Here is an 18046-nt window from a genome sequence, read left to right as displayed (position 1 = left end):
AATTTAGTATGTTTTACTAATTTTGTTGTAAATAAATATTTAATATAATGCATATGAATTTTATTGTTACAATTTCAATATCTATTACATCAAAATGCAATTATTCACTATATATTAGAACTATTAGTCAATATCTCATAAATTTAATACGTTTTGATAATCTTTTTGTAAATAAATATTTAATATAATTTATATGAATTCTTCCTAGTTCTTATTTAGATTTTTTAATAATATATTTCAAATGGTACAATAGTTCATATTTTTTTCAAATTCAAATATTCTTATAAAAAATTAAATGGGCTCGAGCTCCAGCTCGGCTCGTGTGAATTGAGCTCAAGGTCCAACCAATTTTTTTCTGGTCGCCGAGGTCGGTTCAATTGCAGCCCTAGTGCTTGGTAGTGTCGAAAAACTATATAAAAAAGAAACTCATATTATTTTACTACAAATTTCTTACTTTTAACTCATATTAGATAAAATAAAGATTATTATGTAAAAAAGAGTTAAAGATGTATTTTTCAATTCTCGAACTTCTTGATGCCTCATGTCGATGGTAGTTCTAAACAAATAAACTTAACGAGCTCGTATGTTTTACAATTAGAAACATATGCAGACAATTCCTCCAAATTTATGTATTTTATTTTCTTTTATTTTAATATTCTTACCTTATGAAAATTAAGATATTTCTCAATTTTATTGAATTTTCTATTCTTGCCGTTCAATATAAATTTCATATTTCTAAAAGAGGTTTATGCTTAATAGCAATGCACTTATATTTTACATGTTAATTAAAATAACGAAATGTGTAACTCAGAAGTTTTACTTCTTTGGGCCAGAAAAAAATAACAATCTTTATTGCCTTTAAATAAAAAAAATAATACAGAGAATGTCGAAGTTCTATAAACAAAGTGTTCTAATTTACATAAACAAAAGCCTCGAAAACCCATGAGGCTCCAACTCGGAAGACAATCCGAGACAAGTTCTTCACTATGAAGCAAGTTCAAGATAGGTTTGTCAGACGGAACTCTTTTCTTGATATCAACGCCGCTGGAGTTATATGATCTGCCACTTCCATTACGTCAGTCGATGATTAAGTCATGCTTTCGAAGGCAATCTAATGTCAACCTGAAGAAAACAAAAGACGAGAGTCTTTAACAGTAATGTACACCACAATTATAACAATCTATAGTCTATTCATACTCGTTTATTAAGACTCAAGGCTCTAGAGTCTATTTGGTTTTTTCAGTTCTATGCTTACCGAAATAACATCGTCCCACTAAGAACGATGCGAGAAACTAAAGGTTGAAATAGGAATTTAAACACTCAACTAAAACTGTTTCACATTGATTGCTTACAAAAATGCAATTTGACATCATCCAGAACCAAAGTTGTGTATCTGTCTCTTCCTCATTGTCATTTTCTGACGAAAAAGCAACCTTTGTCCCTATCCATTCCCTCTCTACCAATTTTTTCCCATATTTAAAATTCAAGAAATGATAAACCATTGTATTTTCCTTTGTACACTACAAAACCCAAATTTGTGCCTAACTTCTACGGAACCTTCACATTCTCACCATTTTAATTTGGAAGACATGTGATTATGAATCTTGAGACAGCTTTAAATGTGTTGGACGCTAGAGACTTCAGAGTTGAGGCCTAAACAGGAGATAATCCTCCACTATTTTTATTGATTCATTCTTGATTCATACACTGTGTTAGGTTCCCATGTTGCTTTCTCAAAACTTTTGTTTGTCATATATTTAAAATTTTTGTACAAATTTTACAAAGCCACCATATCCACATTATTGACATCTGAACTTTGTAGGTGCATCATAGTGAACATATTGGAATATCGTTGTCATACAACCACAAATTAATTCACTTGTGAACTTCAAAAATGAAAAAGCACATACTAAATTGTAGAATATTTGCCTAGATGCCAATTATTTTTTATTTTCAGAATACCTCTGCATATATATCTTAAAAAGCTTTTTCACACAAATATAGTTAATAATACATGTCTTATATTATCATTTATCACAAGTAAAATTAATTATGCACTTCTTTGAAAACCCAAAAGTTAATCCAATTTTCCAAAACTAGGAAACAAAGTGCATCTTAAGTTTTCCAAAGAACTACAGAAAATATTTTAAATCAGTTATTATTTACAGAAATAAAAATTTTAACACATTTCTTGGAAGTCAAAAGTTGCGACATTTCATGCATTTTCCAAAAACAAGTACATGAATAATTGATTAAATACATTTCAAACTTTGTCTATTTATCTTTCATTTTGGTTGAAGATAAATTAGAACACTTCATACTAATTTTGAAAACATCAGTGCGCAACAAAAGAACACTTGAAAAGAGAAAACAAATCCTTTTGTAAAAAAGAAAACTAAGTTTTGTTAGTAATCAGTAAGAGTAAAAAAGTTCTCCATTTGTAAAAAAGAACACTTGAAAAGAGAAAACAAATCCTTTTGTAAAAAAGAAACTAAGTTTTGTTAGTAATTAGTAAAAGTAAAAAAAGTTCTCCATTTCAATATTTATTAAGTTACCAAAACTTTATGTTCTTTAAAAATCATCTACCAAAATCTGACATTACAAAAAATTTCACAAAAAACTACCAACTCATCTTGGATTTAAATTGGCATCTAGACAAGCATTGTACATTTTAGCATAGGATTTCATTTCAAAAGTTCACAAGTCAAATAATTCATTGTTGTATAATATAGATATTCCAATATATTTTTCGATGATACACCTGCAAAGATAAAGATGCTAGCAACATGAACCGATATGCTTTCTGTAAATTCATACAAGAATGATAAATGTATAACAACAAATTCTTTTGAAACAAGCGCATGAAGAAAACCCAACTCAATAAATGAATTAAGAATAAATCCACAAAAAGAGGAGGATTCATTCTCCAATTTAAGTCTGAACTCTATGCTTGCATCCTTCACATTTTGAGCAACCTCAAAATCCATGATCCCATTATTTCCAAATCAAATGGTGATAGCGAGGGCTTTCCACAGAAATTAATGCAGTAAATTTGAGTTTTGTAGTTTTCAAAGTGTAAATTCAATAGTTTCAGCCTTTCTTGATTTCATAATATGGGAAAAAAATCGAGAGACAAGAATTAATTGGGCATCGGTTACCTTTCAGTTAGAAACATGATGAGAGGAAAATGAAGATACAACTACCATTAGGTTCCAGAATGTCGTCAAAAAACATACTTTTAGCAACCAACATGTGTTTTAATTGAGCGTTTAAATCCGAATTAACCCTTTTGTTTCCCGCACAATCCTTAATGAAACGAAGCCATTTAGTTCGCACATAACTCGCCAACCAATAAACCCTAGCCCCTCAGTGTTTAACAAACGATTAAGATCACCTATACTAACTAATATGTTTCACTTGTAGAATCAAATAAATGCATGTTATATACTAACTAATACTTCACATGAAGAACCAAATAAATGCATGTTATATGTATTACTAGAAAATGATATATCAAATAAGGTGGTATCCTTTTATAATTGTATGCTGCATGTGTTGGTGTAAATAAATACTTAGTAAAGTTCGACATGGTCCAACCTCTTACATCAATCTGTCAAAGTTTAGAGAATCACATGTATGCATCAAAACAGAGATAGGTGAAACTGATTGATACAAAGATAATAGTAGGAAAAGCAAAGGCATTACTTACCACTCCTAAGACCCAGAGTCGCCGATCAAGGTGAAGATATCACTACACAACTTTCCATTAGCTTCAGACACTTGTCCTATTCTAGATTGCGTAAAACCATCAACACGACCTCACACACGGAAACAAAATAATTGGCATCACATTCACACAGGTAAAATGCGGAACTAGTAAGTAACGTTTTTTAAGCATAACATGCATGCATTTATATTGTTGCCAAGACTCACTGTCTTTCCTATCCCAATGGTAGGAAGATCAACCAACAGCTCAAGATGACAAGCCAATACAAAGCCTGCAGACTTTCCAATGATTTCAGTAAGGACAAATAGTGGCATAACACTTTCCAATGATTTCAGTAAGGACAAATAGTGGCATAACAATGAAATCCATAGAAAGGGAGCTGCAGTAACAATATATATTCAGGAAAAATATAGTAACCATGACCATCCGGAGGCGTGATAACCGACATTTTCTGGACCATAAAATCATTCCATACCTATAATACAATAAATTCACAAAGAGACTCACACCCAAAAAACTAATAGAAAATAGAGTTTCTAGAAACTCCAAATTTGTCAAGACGAATCAAAAGCAAGCCAAACAAGAGAGTTAAAGATTTCGCAATGTGACTCTCCAATTCAAAGTAAGAATCTGCTGAAGTTACAGAAAGCTTGATACCGCAAAAGAATGACACCAGAAATTAAATCTCACCGATCCCAAAACATGTAGTTTTACTTGAAAATTTCATCACATGTGACAAGGAAAAACAGGGCAAGCTTATGGAAATAAAACCTCTAATTGTGGGAAATGGAGGATCAACCACAATGGCCACAACACATCATTCTTGTAAATAGAGCAAGCATTCATAAATTTCAAAATTATACCAATGATTTAGCAATTGCAGAAGAAAACATGAAAAAGAAAAATAAATAAAATAAAGGGAAGGAAAAAAAAACTGGTTATTTCACCAAGAAGCATGGAACACAAGAATTCACAAGAAGAGCAATCAATTGTACCATATCAAGAATCAGAATAACAAAACTGAAAACAAGAAAAGAGAGTTCATACATAAGACCTCTCAAGAACATGAAGAATTCGAACCTTGATAATGGAGGAATCTTGATGCACGACTTCAAGAGTAGAAATGTCCAAAACCACAAGGGTTGCCCAAGCAATTGACGATTCATTTCTTGAGAAACTCAAGTCAACCCACCCACATGCTTGAGGATTTCACCGTTGGAATCTTGATTTTTTTTCTATCCCCTCAGAATTGGTCCTTCATTGGGGGTAACTCCCAGTCGAATTCATCATCTGTTATCAGCCGTATGATTCTTGGATTCTACAAGGATATTAGAACCATTAATAAAATTTCTGTTGATACAAGAAAGCAAGAAACTACAACAGGAAAAAGAGGAATTGCGAAACTTACTCAATCCATTCGTTCAGAAATTGGGAGAGATGTTGTTAGTCCCTGAAGTGGAAGCGTCTTCTTCCACGGAGATGGTGGAAGAATGAAATTGGAAGAAAAGGAAAGAAGAGAAGAAAGAGGGGACTGTTCTTTTGCCGTGTTGTGTTGTGAGAGTGATTCTCAGATTCTGGCTTATATTTATCGTCAGAATAATTTGTAAAAATAACAAAATGCCATAACGGTAAAATAATTTACTAAAATGAAATAAACAAGAAAAAGAAGAAACCAATTCATTAAAACTCTCTCTCTCTCTTCTTTTCTTTTTCTTTTTTTTTAATATATTAGTGAGCACGTCCGAACAATAAAGTGTTAGTTCTTCCAAAAATTAATCAATTTGACGATGTCATAAATCAATGTAATAATTTCTATCTTAAGACCAAAGTTAATTAAGCATTATCTTTATTTTCTGTTTATCTTAAATTACCACTTAATATATCTACCATGAAGAATTCTACAAACCAAAAAAAAATACCATACAATGAGCACACATAGAAATACTTATTATATTAATCCTCTAATCTTGCATTATCTGTAAATTTTTTAAATATTATATATATATTAACCTCTTGCACACTACCCACGAAGAAACAAAATTGCGTGCACATGAATTACAAATCATTCTCACCCTTTTAATATGTGTTTGTTGGTCCATTTCATCGAGTAATAATTAAAATTTAATTCTTACAGGAGCAAACACGGTCAAATAATGAAGGATCTTTACAAAGAAAAAAATGAGATCTAACTACATTTAGAATTATGGAATCTAAAATAATTTTGTTGAAATTTTAAGAAGCGTTGAACAATCTGAATATTTAAATAAAAACACAAGATACTAGCAGCTCTCAAATAAAAATTACCTAAGTAGCCCAATAAATTGATAGATTTAGTTGCGGTTGGAATGGGGATACTCTTGGAATATACAAAGAATAGTTAGGGCAAAAAGAGCATTAAAGAATTCAACATATTTATAAAAAAATACCATAAGTTGCAATGAATAGCTTATGACTCTCTTACAATTTGGGCTTATATTAGTCTAATTTAGAGAAACATTAGCAAAAATTGTATTTAAAAAATCTTCATTTAACTTATAATACATTACAACTCCTTCTCGTGAGATTTAATATAATTACTAATACTCCATAAAATTAAAAATAATTATGTAGCCTCTAGAAGATGAAATTGATAGTATTATTTTATATTGTTATTTTTTTTAAAAAACTAAAAAAAAAATTGAAAAAATATAAATTTTTTTTTAAGGTGGATAAAGTAAATAATCCACAAAGTATATTAATTCAATAAAATATTTTAAAAATATGTATATAAAAGTATAATTTATAATTAAAAAAGAGAAAATTTTGATCGATTAACCACAAAAAAATGAATGAAAATATAATAGAGGCTAACGAAATAAGTTGGTCATTACACGGAGATTAGAAGGTATATATAATTTTTTAAGTAATAAAAAAAATATGTTTATAATTATATAAAATGTGTTAATTCAAGTTATAATAGCCGGCGACAGTGAAAGAGCGGCACATATATAGATATAGTTTTGTTTTTGACCCAAAGTGGGAAAATTGCGCGTCTCCTCCCCACCCCACAATAAGAAAAGTGATTTCAAAAACTGAGGCGCCAATTTGTTGATTTCTCCCGCGCCTTTCCCTCCGCTCCCCCGCCCTTTATTTCTTCCCTCATTCTCTACCCTTTTTCACCCACCCCACCTCGCTCTTCGCCGTATTCCACTGTGGGTTTAGGGAACACCAAATGCAGGGCCACCAACCCCACCCCGCCACCCCCATCTCCGACCCTGCTTTCCTCATTAAGCGCGGCAAGAAGAGGGGCAACTACAACTGTGGCCGCTGCGGCTTGCCAAAGAAGGGCCATAAGTGTCCCTTCACCACTAACAACGATGATGTGTCTACTCCCGTTTCTACACCTACCCCCCCCGCTGCCGATTCTTCCACGATCACCACCCTTAGCTCCGCCACGGTGGCGGTGTCTCGGAAACTGACGGGTGAGTCGCCTCAGTCGGTGGTCCGTCCTCTGCCTCCGGCGAGGCGCCGCAGAGCTCTGTCATTTGACGATGTTAGTGTAGCTGACTCAATTGATGAGTTGGAAGAGGAGCAATTTGATTTGGAGGAGGATGCGGAACTGGATGGGTCGGGCAAGCTGCCCGCGAGTTGTTTATGGGAGATTTTACGGAGATTACCGCCGGCTGGGATGCTTTCGGCGGCTAGGGTATGTAGGGGGTGGAGGGAGACGACAAGGCGGCTTTGGCGGGCGGCAGAGGAACTCCGGCTTAGGGTTCCGGCTAAGGCGCAGATTGGATTTGTTGGATCCGTGCTGCAGAAGTGTCCTGGACTCTTAAAACTCTCTCTTAGTATCGAAAGGTTAGGGTTTTAACGGGCTGCTGTCAGATCCAGGGTTTTATGGGGTCGATCCAGTGATACCTTAAGCACATGGATGAAAAATAACTGTTCTACAAAGAACTATAACTGATGTTAAACAATAGAACGATCTATAATTTAGAGGCTTGATGCATTCTGATATAGGATAGATTTTCATAAGAGGCTAAATAAAAAGAGCGTATCCGATAATAATCTCAACGGGAATTTAAAATTTTACTGATGAAATATTGGATCTCAACATTCGGGTATTATCAGTGTAATCTGTTGGAAATTACTGGTACTACTCAAAAAGTTAATGGTAAAATGAATCTTGAGAATATTGGCATGGAATCTATGCTTTGATCTGATTATATTTTTCTGCTTTTGGTTTTGCAGTGATGTTGATGCAACGATGCTTGCCTGCATTGCCTTCTCTTGCCCTAATTTGCAGTCGCTGGAGATCTTTACATCTGATTCCTCAATCAATCGGATCACTGGGTACTAATTTCAGTCTTTGATATAGATCCCTAGTTTTGTTGTCTGTCTCTTTTACAAAATTAATATTTTACATCTTCTGCTTATTATTTGTACTTTACTCCTGAATTTAAGAAATCTGTCATTATTCTCTTGAAACTAAGTGTTCAACTGAACTATGTGTTAGTGATGATGGTTGACTTTTGCAGAATTTATACAAACAAGTCTGGTCAAATCACAGGGAAATTTTGTTTGTTGTTGGCAGATTGTAACGTAATAATGTTTTAACTAGAGAAATGGAGCGACAGACACCTGCTCAGTTGTTTCATGTAACTTTACTTTGGCCTTAACAATTTTTTATTCAATTCAAGTGAATGCTATGCAGTGTGTTGCTGAATTTGCTCGTCTAGGTGGAAAGTGATGATTTACAACGAAAAGATACTTGGTCCCAAAAATACTGGGCCTTTTTGGGTGCTTTCAAGTTGTTTTTCTTTGTTTAGGGAGAATAGAGATATATGTGTGTGTGCTCTTGAGAGTTTTTCATAGTTTATATTAGTGTAAAATAAATAAAAAGAAGTTGAAACACATTGAATTTTGTGTTTTGTAAAGACATAGGCAAAACATTGGTATTTTTTGACTGTTTTTCACATAATAAAAAAATGCAAATGAAGAAAGTGGATTCACACATATATAAATTATCCGTTTTATCCAATTTCAACTTTTCCCTATGTTTCTTTGCTCGGTGTGATCACTAACTGCCTCGTATTTTTATGTGGGATGTTGGTTGACTATATAAACTAAGTTATCATCCAGGATCTTTCTTCGTCCACATTTTGGTACAGATGGACTATGTTCTCTGGAGATAATTGTTATGTATAATACTTATCTTGGAAATAATTATAACCCCAGTCTATAAACTCGTTCAGGGATGAGTTGAGTCGTTTCATTGCGGATAAAAGGTGCCTAACCAGTCTCAAGATGGAAGGGTGCTGTAACCTGGGGGGTTTTATATTTTCTTCAACCAGTCTGTCAACTCTTTGGCTTTCTGATCTTCACTCCCTCTCTAAGATGGTAATAGCAGTTCAGGTTCATAAGGTTTTGAAATTACATCGACTAGTACCACCTCTTTTACTTGAGACTGATTTTCTGTATGCATTGTGACATCAGGTTTTTAATTGCCCAAATTTGAGGGAGATATCTTTGGATTTTTCTCGCCAAGAAAATGATAGCACTGATATTACCACTGTTGTGGATGGTCTGGGAAGAAACTGCCCGAAACTTCAGAACATTCACATTGCTTCAAGTCGGCTTTCACATGCTGCAGTGCTGGCTCTTTCGGCTGCCAATCTGAGGTTTGTGTTCATGTTTGTGAGTTGTGAATTTGGTCTGCAAATGCTTCCATCTGTTTTTGCTGAAAATATATATCTCTGCTTCCTTGTTTTTAGGGGATTGCGGATGCTTTCTCTTGTTCTTGGATCAGAGATAACTGATGCATCAGTTGCTGCCATAACTTCAAGTTTTTCAAAGTTGGAATTGCTTGATCTAAGTGGGTATGTTTCAGGCCCATGTTCTGGCACTTATTCAAGAAATGAAACATTTGAATTAATGATTTCTGGCAATATAGAATACTATACCACTGAGCTTAAGGATTACTGTGAATGGAAAACATGATATCAGTACTTTTGCATGCCATCTCAGTTGCTAACTGATTAATGTTTCCTTGATTACATTTCTTTATTTTAGGTCTAGCATCAGCGACAGTGGCATTGGAATGATCTGCAATGTCTTTCCTGAGACATTATCAAAACTTCTACTTGCACTTTGTCCCAACATCACTTCGAGTAATTTTCATTTCCTCTGCAATGCATTAATAGTTTTGTAATCAAACATTCTCCTCATTGTTCTTTGCACTTTTTGTATACCTTCCACATCTGTAGGTGGCATTCAGTTTGCTGCTGCCCAGCTGCCTCGTCTAGAACTGATGGATTGTGGAATGACCATATGTGATCCCAATTCTGAGAAGTCCACTGATGAGGAGGATAATGACACTGAATTACAGAAAACACCCAACAGCAAGTTGCATCTCATATACCAGAAGTTAATTATCAAGCATAGTCGGTTGAAGAAACTTAGCTTATGGGGTTGTTCTGGCTTGGATGTAAGATCTCTAGTTAAAAACTTCTCTGTTTCGTGTTAAGGGAATGTATTCCTGTTTTATGGCCTGAATATGATTAATTTAATGCAGGCATTATATCTAAATTGTCCACATCTAAATGATTTGAACCTCAACTCTTGTAGAAACTTACATCCAGGTATTTTCATTGAGTTCTTTATAGCTTCTACCTCTTTCAAAATATTAGTTTACTTTCTTGAACTTAGAATTTGACATATTTACTGTGTTTTGATACTAGAGAGACTGCTACTTCAATGCCCAAGTTTAGAAAGTGTACATGCATCAGATTGCGAAGGCATGCTGGTTAAAACCATTGAGGCTCAGGTAGTAGCCAAACTATCATTTCCACTGATTCAAACAAGCAGTTCTAATTATGGCCAAATTTCTGTGCAATATGATATAGAGCTAATCATCCCTTTTTAAATTATATAACCTAAATACTTTCATGCTTGCATGGAGACCCTGTGATACATGCTTAGTGGGTAATTTATGAAAAATTCCACTGTAACTTCTGAATCTGGAAATTGTTCTTTGTGCTCTGATTCCCATGCATCAATTTTATATGACAAGCTTTTTGAAAATTTCAAGTGATTTTTCTTTTACATTTTATGAGTTCCCCCCCACCCCCCCAAAAAAAAAAAAAATAAATAAAAATAATTATAATAATAATACTAATAGTTACCTTGCATTTTGGAACTTCCATCAACTCTGTGCAGGTCTACAGTGATTCTCCAGCTGTGGAAAATCATGTTCCCTCCAAACGTCTACCTGATGGCTCCAAAAGAGTCCGCCTTCCATATTTTTGTAGTCCTCAGGTAAAACATCTGCTCATTACCTGTGCAATCAGGGATCTGTAGTGGTGTAGGAACTAGAGCGGTTAGGCTTGGCATAATTCCTTAATTCCTTCTGCAGTTGCTTGGATATTGCTTGTATTATGATGATACACATCACATGTAATTGTGTGAAAATCTTACAGCACTTTGCAATTGTGAACTTTTACTCACTTCGCGCTTACCTTCTGCAGCCATCCGAGGATGAGAAGAATTGGAGAAGGCCCGGGAAACGCCAATGTACAGTTAACGTAACCTCCTAATATATGTGCTGGTTCACTCTGTTGTTACTCCAGGGCTTGAGGCATGGAGTATGTACTTGTTTGTTGTTAAACTTAATTGGGGGCCGCATGATGTTGGCCAGTCTGTTCAGCCATTCTTTAGCTTATACACTTTTCTAGAGGCTTTTATGCCTTAATATGTAGTGAAAAAACATTTCTCCAATTAAAACAGGTGATGTCATTCAATAAGGAGTTTATAAACTCACTCTGATGTGAACTCCAGTTACTAATAAATCATTTGTTTCTTTCATCTGTGCAACATGAAATGAATGCTCCATTTCCTGTTATTTTGTTCATTATCTTCGTGGACTCCTTAGTCTCGCAAAGTTTAGGCTTTGCAATTTAGTAAAGTGGAAATCAAATAAAAATAAAATCTTTAACGTGTGAACCATAAATTCTTTTTTTTTTTTTTGGGATAAATTACAGTTATTTCTGTTTGAAATTTGATATAATTATAAATATTTTTATTGTTTTATAAATTATAAGTTCTCCTTGATGTTAATGTTTATTTAATAATGAGTTAATTTTGTTTGTTTTTGTTAGATTTTCATTTAATTTTTGTATTGAATTGATTAAAAATGTATTTTTATATTATAAATTAAAATTTTATATATTTTATAAAATTTTTAAAAATATTTTTATGAATTAATATTTCCTATCGAACCACCTTAATTTTTTAATATTTTTTTTTAAAAAATTTAACATGAATAAAATAGTAATATTCACTTTACTATTAAGGAATATATAATTATTTTTTATTTGAGATTATTTATAATTTTTTAAATAACGAAAACTTTAAATCTCAAGTTAGTTGCAACTTACCTAAAGATTTATATTATTATAGGGGTAAATTACAACTGTCTCCTTTGAAGTTTTGTATAATTACGAATATTCTTTTATTATTTAAAAAATTATAAATACCCTCTTAAATAAAAAATAATTATGTAGCCCTTAAACTGTGAAATAGATATTACTATTTTACCTTTGTTGATTTTTTTTTTAAAACAATTAAAAGAGTATATAAAAAATATAATTTTTTTTTTAGAGTAAGTAAAATAAATAATCTAGATGGAAATATATGTTCATAAAAATATTTTAGAAAATTATGATATATATATAATTATAATTTATATTCAACATAATATTTTGATTTATTTATCATAAAAATTGAATAGAAACTTAACTAAATGAACACAAAAGATTGAAAGTTGTTATTATCATCTGCTGAGCGAACTTCGTCGTTTTAGAGTTTCCATACTTAGTGTCTACTTTCCGAGTAAATAGTTAGGAGGGTAACGTGAAAACGCATGTGAGTGAGGGGAGACTGCTGATTTGTGTCTAAAACCGTTTTTCCAATTCTGCTAAGTAGTTATTGGATCAGATCATAAAAAATAAATAAAGAGAAGGAAAGGGATTCCGATCAGCTCTCACAACACTCTGCCATCTGCTGTGACTGTCCGTTTTGAGTTGGGGTTATGGAGGTTTCGTCGTTTTCAACCACCTGCAAACCACTCCACCACTCTCCCTCACCCTCAGGTGCCACCGCTATTTTACTGTTTATGCTAATTTTCGTTATTGGAGTTTTACGGAACTTTTTCTTTTCCGATTAGGTTTATGCGTGATTGTACTCGCTGTCTTATGTGAATATAATTCTATGATTGCTCGTTTCTTTCCCCGATATAGTTGCAGTTTATTATGGTTAATTTGGGATGATTACCTTTCTCTGTGTATGGCCGCAATCGGCAGCATAATTCTACATTTTTGACCCTTCATATTACTGCTTCTGTTACTGTGAGCGTTACTCTTATGCAATTATTGCATGTATTGTGCTGGATGCAGATGCATTTCGACTGGAAAGAACATGGTTTCCCCGGCGGAATCAGGTTCATTTGTTTCCGACAAAGATAGCCTTGAGGCCTTTAGTGGGTCATACTGGCATTTTAACATGGAAAACACAAAATGCCCAGGTTCTTTTTTAACTCTCCTTGGACTACTCAAATTACCAAACAAATACACACTATACTTTCTAAAGTTAGCTTCTAATTTTTAATTATTTATGTAGCATAAGTTTTGGGTTTTTATTTTTGAGGTCTTCATTGTGTTGATACTGGAAATGATTCTTTTTTCTTTTTAAACCAGGCATTGAACTGTCAATTGAAGGAAGTTCCCATCATAGAGGCAGGGTATGCTATCAGTAAAAGCACCGATATCTCTTGTACAAATTTTAACTTTGACATGTTGTCCCATGGTCTCGTTGATTTGATTCCTCATTATGCTTTCTTCTTTTTGTTGGGCACATACTTTTGCATATGGAAATATAGTATTCATTATTTCTAAATATAATATTTATCGTGTATATGTGTTCTGTCATATACATGAGCATACTTAAGAGTATTTATGAAGCTCAAGGTTGTTTGCTTCCTCATTCTGATGTATGTTTCTTCCATAGGCGCTTTATTTCTTTCTTTACACATAAGTAGTTAATATCACCTGTCAAGGATGTGTATTTGTTTGCCATAGTATTTTGTGTATTTTCCATTCATTATTGAGTTTAATTATCTCTATCAGGTGCATGGATGAAATATATGATACCTTGGCTGAACGACTTCTTCCCACTGCAGCAGCTGAATCAAATCCCAATTTTAAGTGAGTTCTGAGTCTTAACCTGAAAAATTCAGCTATACAAACGTTATAAGCTGAAAATAATTTGATAGGTAATTATCACCCATAAAAAGCTGCCCATGCAATTTTCCTCATATTGATCTCACCTTATGCCTCATAATGGCAAAGCATCATATTTTCCGGCTATTTGATGGTGAGCTCTTTATAGTCTTATTCCTTATGGACTGAGGCAAAGGATGACGAAACAGATGCTGTCATGTGTATATTTGTTCGTGGATGTAAACATGGGACAAGATCTTGAGCACTAATTTCTAAGAGTGTGTAAAATATCTCCTGGCTGTAAGAAATACATTCTCTTTATAATGTAGATTTACATTAACTATGACCTTGATTTCTGAGTATAAAACATGACTTAACGTGCTATTTTGTCTCCTAACAACTGCCCCAACCCCTCAAATAGATGGCTTGCTCTTTGGACTGCTGATGAAGATAACTGCTCGATTATTATTAAGATTAGTTATCATCTAATTGCAATTAACTGTTTCATGAGAGCTCTAATAGGTGAAAACTTCTCCTTGTTCTTTAGTTAGACCATCAACTATCTCAAACTATGCAGAGACCAATACAAACTCAATTTGCAGGCATATTGTTGGTCTTTGCGGGCCTCCTGGTGCTGGGAAGAGCACTGTTGCATCTCGGGTAGCTCGCCGTGTCAATGAGTTATGGCCTCAAAGGTCTTCTTGCTTTGATTCTCAAGTTGAGTCCCCAGAAGTTGCAATCGTGCTTCCCATGGATGGATTCCATCTTTATCGTCATCAATTGGATGCAATGAAGGTTAAGTTATTGTGTTGATAAAATACCGGTACTACTAAATTTATTTGCTTAATTTTTATTGGTTAGTTCTTTTCTAGGATTTGACTTAAAGATCTACATTTCCATATTCTACATAAAGTAATCGACATTTGTAAGCCTTCGGACTCCTATGATTTATGTTATTACCTGCAAGCCTTACTAAGCAGAGTGTTACTTTATGTTATTCATGCGAAACTAAGTCAAGATAGAAGCGGATATAGGATCATCACATAAATTCTGTGTGCTCTATCAGATTGATATGTATATTTGGCTATTTGCAGCTTACGTCCTTTGGCAAAGTTAACAAGTTTATTGCTATGTCTATACCATTCTGATCATTTAAGTTTGTTATTAGGATCCAGAGGAAGCTCATGCAAGAAGGGGATGTGAGGCCTTCTCTCTAATCACTTATTTTAAGCCTTATATAGATGAAAAGTATTGATCTTTCTGTGCTGATTCAGCTCCTTGGACATTTGACCCTGAACGTCTGCTGAGATGTCTCACGAATCTGAGAAACAAGGTAATCATTAGATGCGTATGTGTGCATTCGAAATTTAAGTACTAATTAAAGTAGACTTTGTATCTGGACTTTTCTGCTGAATTAGATTAATATCTAAGAGTAAAATGCTTTAAATGCTTTCTGTTAGAGATACTGCCCAGAATGCTTCTATATTGCTTCTTGTTCAACATATTTCTTCTTATGCTATACTATACTAGTTTTCTCTTGCAGGGTTCAGTGTATGCCCCATCTTTTGACCATGGTGTGGGTGATCCTGTTGAAGATGACATCTTTGTGAGCCTTCAGTAAGTTGTATATATCCATTACATGATGGTTCAAATGTTCATATGACAATCCCCGGGTCCATATATGAGATGAGTAAGGTAGAGATAAACGTTCAAGAAAAATCACACATAAAAAGAGTAAACTGCTGCTGGAAAGACTGTGCTCTATATTTAAGAGCGGACTTTTTGTGGCTGATGCCCATTGTGGATCTTGTACCATTTGGGCTCTTCTGGTTTAGATGTTACATCAAAATTGTTACTTAAGCATCCAAAGTTTGACACTGAGTTGTTCTTGAATAAGTGCATAAAACAATTTACCATCATCCCCATATTTGGTTTGTATTGGATAATGTTTTGATATGTCCTACAGTATAAATGTGAATATAATGTTTTTACTGGGTAATGAAATGACAGAACCATGTCCAATATTTCATGCTACTTTATGATGGTAGTTTATTCACGGAGTGTGCATATGGCTTGCTATTTTATGCAAAGGAAAAGGAAAGCAAGAAAGAGATAACACAAACACCTGATTGCCTGAGATTTGCATTCTAATAATGCTTTATCTGGTGGCAGGACCAAGCATAATCATGGTTTTTAAAGCAGAACATCTGGAAGTACTTGCAGTGCTTCTGGATTTTGTGATTTAAATTTCCTGCTCCTATGCATACTGAATAAAACATGACATTAGGCTGCTACATGCAGTGATATTATTATAGTTTGTTAAATTTTTGCTCCTTGTTGCAGGCACAAAGTAGTGATTGTTGAAGGTAACTACTTGCTTTTGGATGAGGACATCTGGAGGGATATCTCATCTATATTTGATGAGAAGTGGTAATCTAGATCATCTGATAACCTTTTCTGTTTTAGCTATAGTCCAGAAAAGCATGAAAATATGTTCTGTATTAGCATGGTTTTCTGATCTTTATGCTAACGTGATTAAGGTAGGCAACTGATTCATTGGATGTTTGATAATATACACATTCCCTTTTTTTCTTTAGTTGTCAGGTTTCCATAACATATACCAAATAGTATTTCTTATGTTATTACCTTATAGGGAGTTAATTCTGAAATTTGTCCATGCAGAGTGAGTTTGGTCCTTAGAAAGGTTTCAATGTCCATGATTCCGTGTCTTCTCTCATTCAATAACTAGAAGCAATTTATCATGGCCATCTGTCAGTGGTACACTGCCACTTGTTTGTATGGTACCCAATATCAGATTCTATAAATTTTTAACATTTTGTGTATCATTGCTTGCTGTTGCACAGATGCCATACCTGGGGTTGTTTGCTTGATATTTTCGTTGTATTTTTCTGCTGCTTGATCCTTACATTCTCATTTAAATGTGGGAATATGTACTTTGTTTGGATATAGTAGAAAGTTTGCCTGCAATGCATTTATCACTTAGGTGGTTTGGTACGTGCTCTTTTTTTTTTTTATTATTATTAAATGGGTATAAGAATGAGGTAAACATCTTAGTTCACTAACGAGGCATTTATCAGTTCAGTTGGGCTTTAACATAAAATTTACATGTAATATCAAGTAAAACTTCTTAGCAATACATTGCAATTCATTTTCCAGGTTCATTGATGTTGACATTGAGACAGCAATGCAACGGGTCTTGAGAAGACACATATCCACAGGTGCATGCACCTTAAGCATTGTTCATTCAATTATTGGATAAAAAGGGGGATTTTCAAAGATATGAAAATTGACTATAGATTTTTTTGTTGGTGAAGGAAAGCGTCCTGATGTTGCTAAATGGCGGGTAAATATTAACTTCATTTTCTTCCTTATTTCTCTGATATATCAGGGTTAATAATGCTAAATTTTTGGAGTTTGACTGAAGTGGTGGTATCTTTTCACTAATTCATTATGCAGATAGATTATAATGACCGGCCCAACGCAGAGCTGATTATCAAGTCAAGCAAAAAAGCTGATCTGATAATCAAGTCAGTCGACTTCTCAAGGTGAATCACACGCTAATAAAATAATAGACTCGTATGTTCAGCTCAACCTTTATTTTGTGGATAAAATTCCAGTAATGGCTGAATGCTGCTTCTGTCAATAAATCTGTAAAGAGACCCATCTTCATTCTATTAAGTCTGTGTGTCCAGCACAGTTAATAAAGCTTTACATTTCATTTCTGTAAATTTAGTTGTTTATACCATCTATCCTACTTGGCCGTCACTACAGCATGGGTAAAGTAGTCTTAGTTTCTATGTCAGATAATGCACGACTAACTGAGCACTTTACTTCATAACCCGATGGTTTTTATATCTAGAGAACCCACACCCGCAATAGCCTGATATGGTTGTATGAAATTTCTTGCATTTTATCTGATGGGCATCAGATCATCCGACATCCAAATATATGCATCATAACTGGTGATTTGGGTGGGAGTCCAGTTGAGTTCTATCTTTTCTCAACATAGATGTTCCCCCCCCCCCCCCCCCCCCCCCCCCCCCCC

At 34.0% G+C, this 18046-nt stretch overlaps 2 protein-coding genes and 1 long non-coding RNA gene across 3 annotated transcripts; 2 read left to right on the top strand and 1 right to left on the bottom strand.

The window, feature by feature from the left end:
* LOC105163337 lies at nt 914–5298 on the bottom strand. The gene is made up of 4 exons (XR_002287272.1): nt 5136–5298; nt 4808–5045; nt 3710–3998; nt 914–1122 (listed from the first exon to the last, which is right to left on the bottom strand). It is a non-coding gene; the product is annotated as an uncharacterized LOC105163337 (long non-coding RNA).
* On the top strand, nt 6771–11569 carry LOC105163336 (F-box/LRR-repeat protein 17-like). The gene is made up of 11 exons (XM_011081650.2): nt 6771–7564; nt 7958–8059; nt 8962–9106; nt 9203–9387; nt 9481–9585; nt 9779–9876; nt 9973–10193; nt 10281–10347; nt 10447–10532; nt 10925–11023; nt 11233–11569. Exons 1-11 carry the CDS (start codon nt 6939–6941, stop codon nt 11299–11301), a joined length of 1803 nt encoding a protein of 600 aa, XP_011079952.1. The 5' UTR covers nt 6771–6938; the 3' UTR covers nt 11302–11569.
* Nucleotides 12558–17746, top strand: LOC105163335 (putative uridine kinase C227.14). The gene is made up of 12 exons (XM_011081648.2): nt 12558–12855; nt 13159–13286; nt 13459–13502; nt 13888–13965; nt 14583–14775; nt 15149–15179; nt 15255–15313; nt 15524–15597; nt 16324–16410; nt 17158–17219; nt 17316–17344; nt 17458–17746. The coding sequence occupies exons 1-12, from the start codon at nt 12795–12797 to the stop codon at nt 17548–17550; spliced, it is 939 nt and encodes a 312-aa protein (XP_011079950.1). The 5' UTR covers nt 12558–12794; the 3' UTR covers nt 17551–17746.

The sequence above is a fragment of the Sesamum indicum genome, linkage group LG6 (assembly GCF_000512975.1).
Source record: "Sesamum indicum cultivar Zhongzhi No. 13 linkage group LG6, S_indicum_v1.0, whole genome shotgun sequence".
Classification (NCBI taxonomy): Eukaryota; Viridiplantae; Streptophyta; class Magnoliopsida; order Lamiales; family Pedaliaceae; genus Sesamum; species Sesamum indicum.
The sequence above is the reverse complement of the archived record's forward strand: the minus strand, read 5'-3'. Positions and strand labels throughout refer to the sequence as shown.

What these genes read in the sequence shown, in the direction of transcription:
- LOC105163336 (XM_011081650.2), top strand. Translation starts at nt 6,939, where the DNA reads ATGCAGGGCCACCAACCCCACCCCGCCACCCCCATCTCCGACCCTGCT. An exon ending in CTCTCTCTTAGTATCGAAAG is followed by an intron (nt 7,565 to 7,957) that starts GTTAGGGTTTTA and finishes TTGGTTTTGCAG; the next exon opens with TGATGTTGATGCAACGATGC. An exon ending in GAATTGCTTGATCTAAGTGG is followed by an intron (nt 9,586 to 9,778) that starts GTATGTTTCAGG and finishes TCTTTATTTTAG; the next exon opens with GTCTAGCATCAGCGACAGTG.
- LOC105163335 (XM_011081648.2), top strand. Translation starts at nt 12,795, where the DNA reads ATGGAGGTTTCGTCGTTTTCAACCACCTGCAAACCACTCCACCACTCT. An exon ending in CCACTCTCCCTCACCCTCAG is followed by an intron (nt 12,856 to 13,158) that starts GTGCCACCGCTA and finishes TGCTGGATGCAG; the next exon opens with ATGCATTTCGACTGGAAAGA. An exon ending in ATCAATTGGATGCAATGAAG is followed by an intron (nt 14,776 to 15,148) that starts GTTAAGTTATTG and finishes GTTTGTTATTAG; the next exon opens with GATCCAGAGGAAGCTCATGC.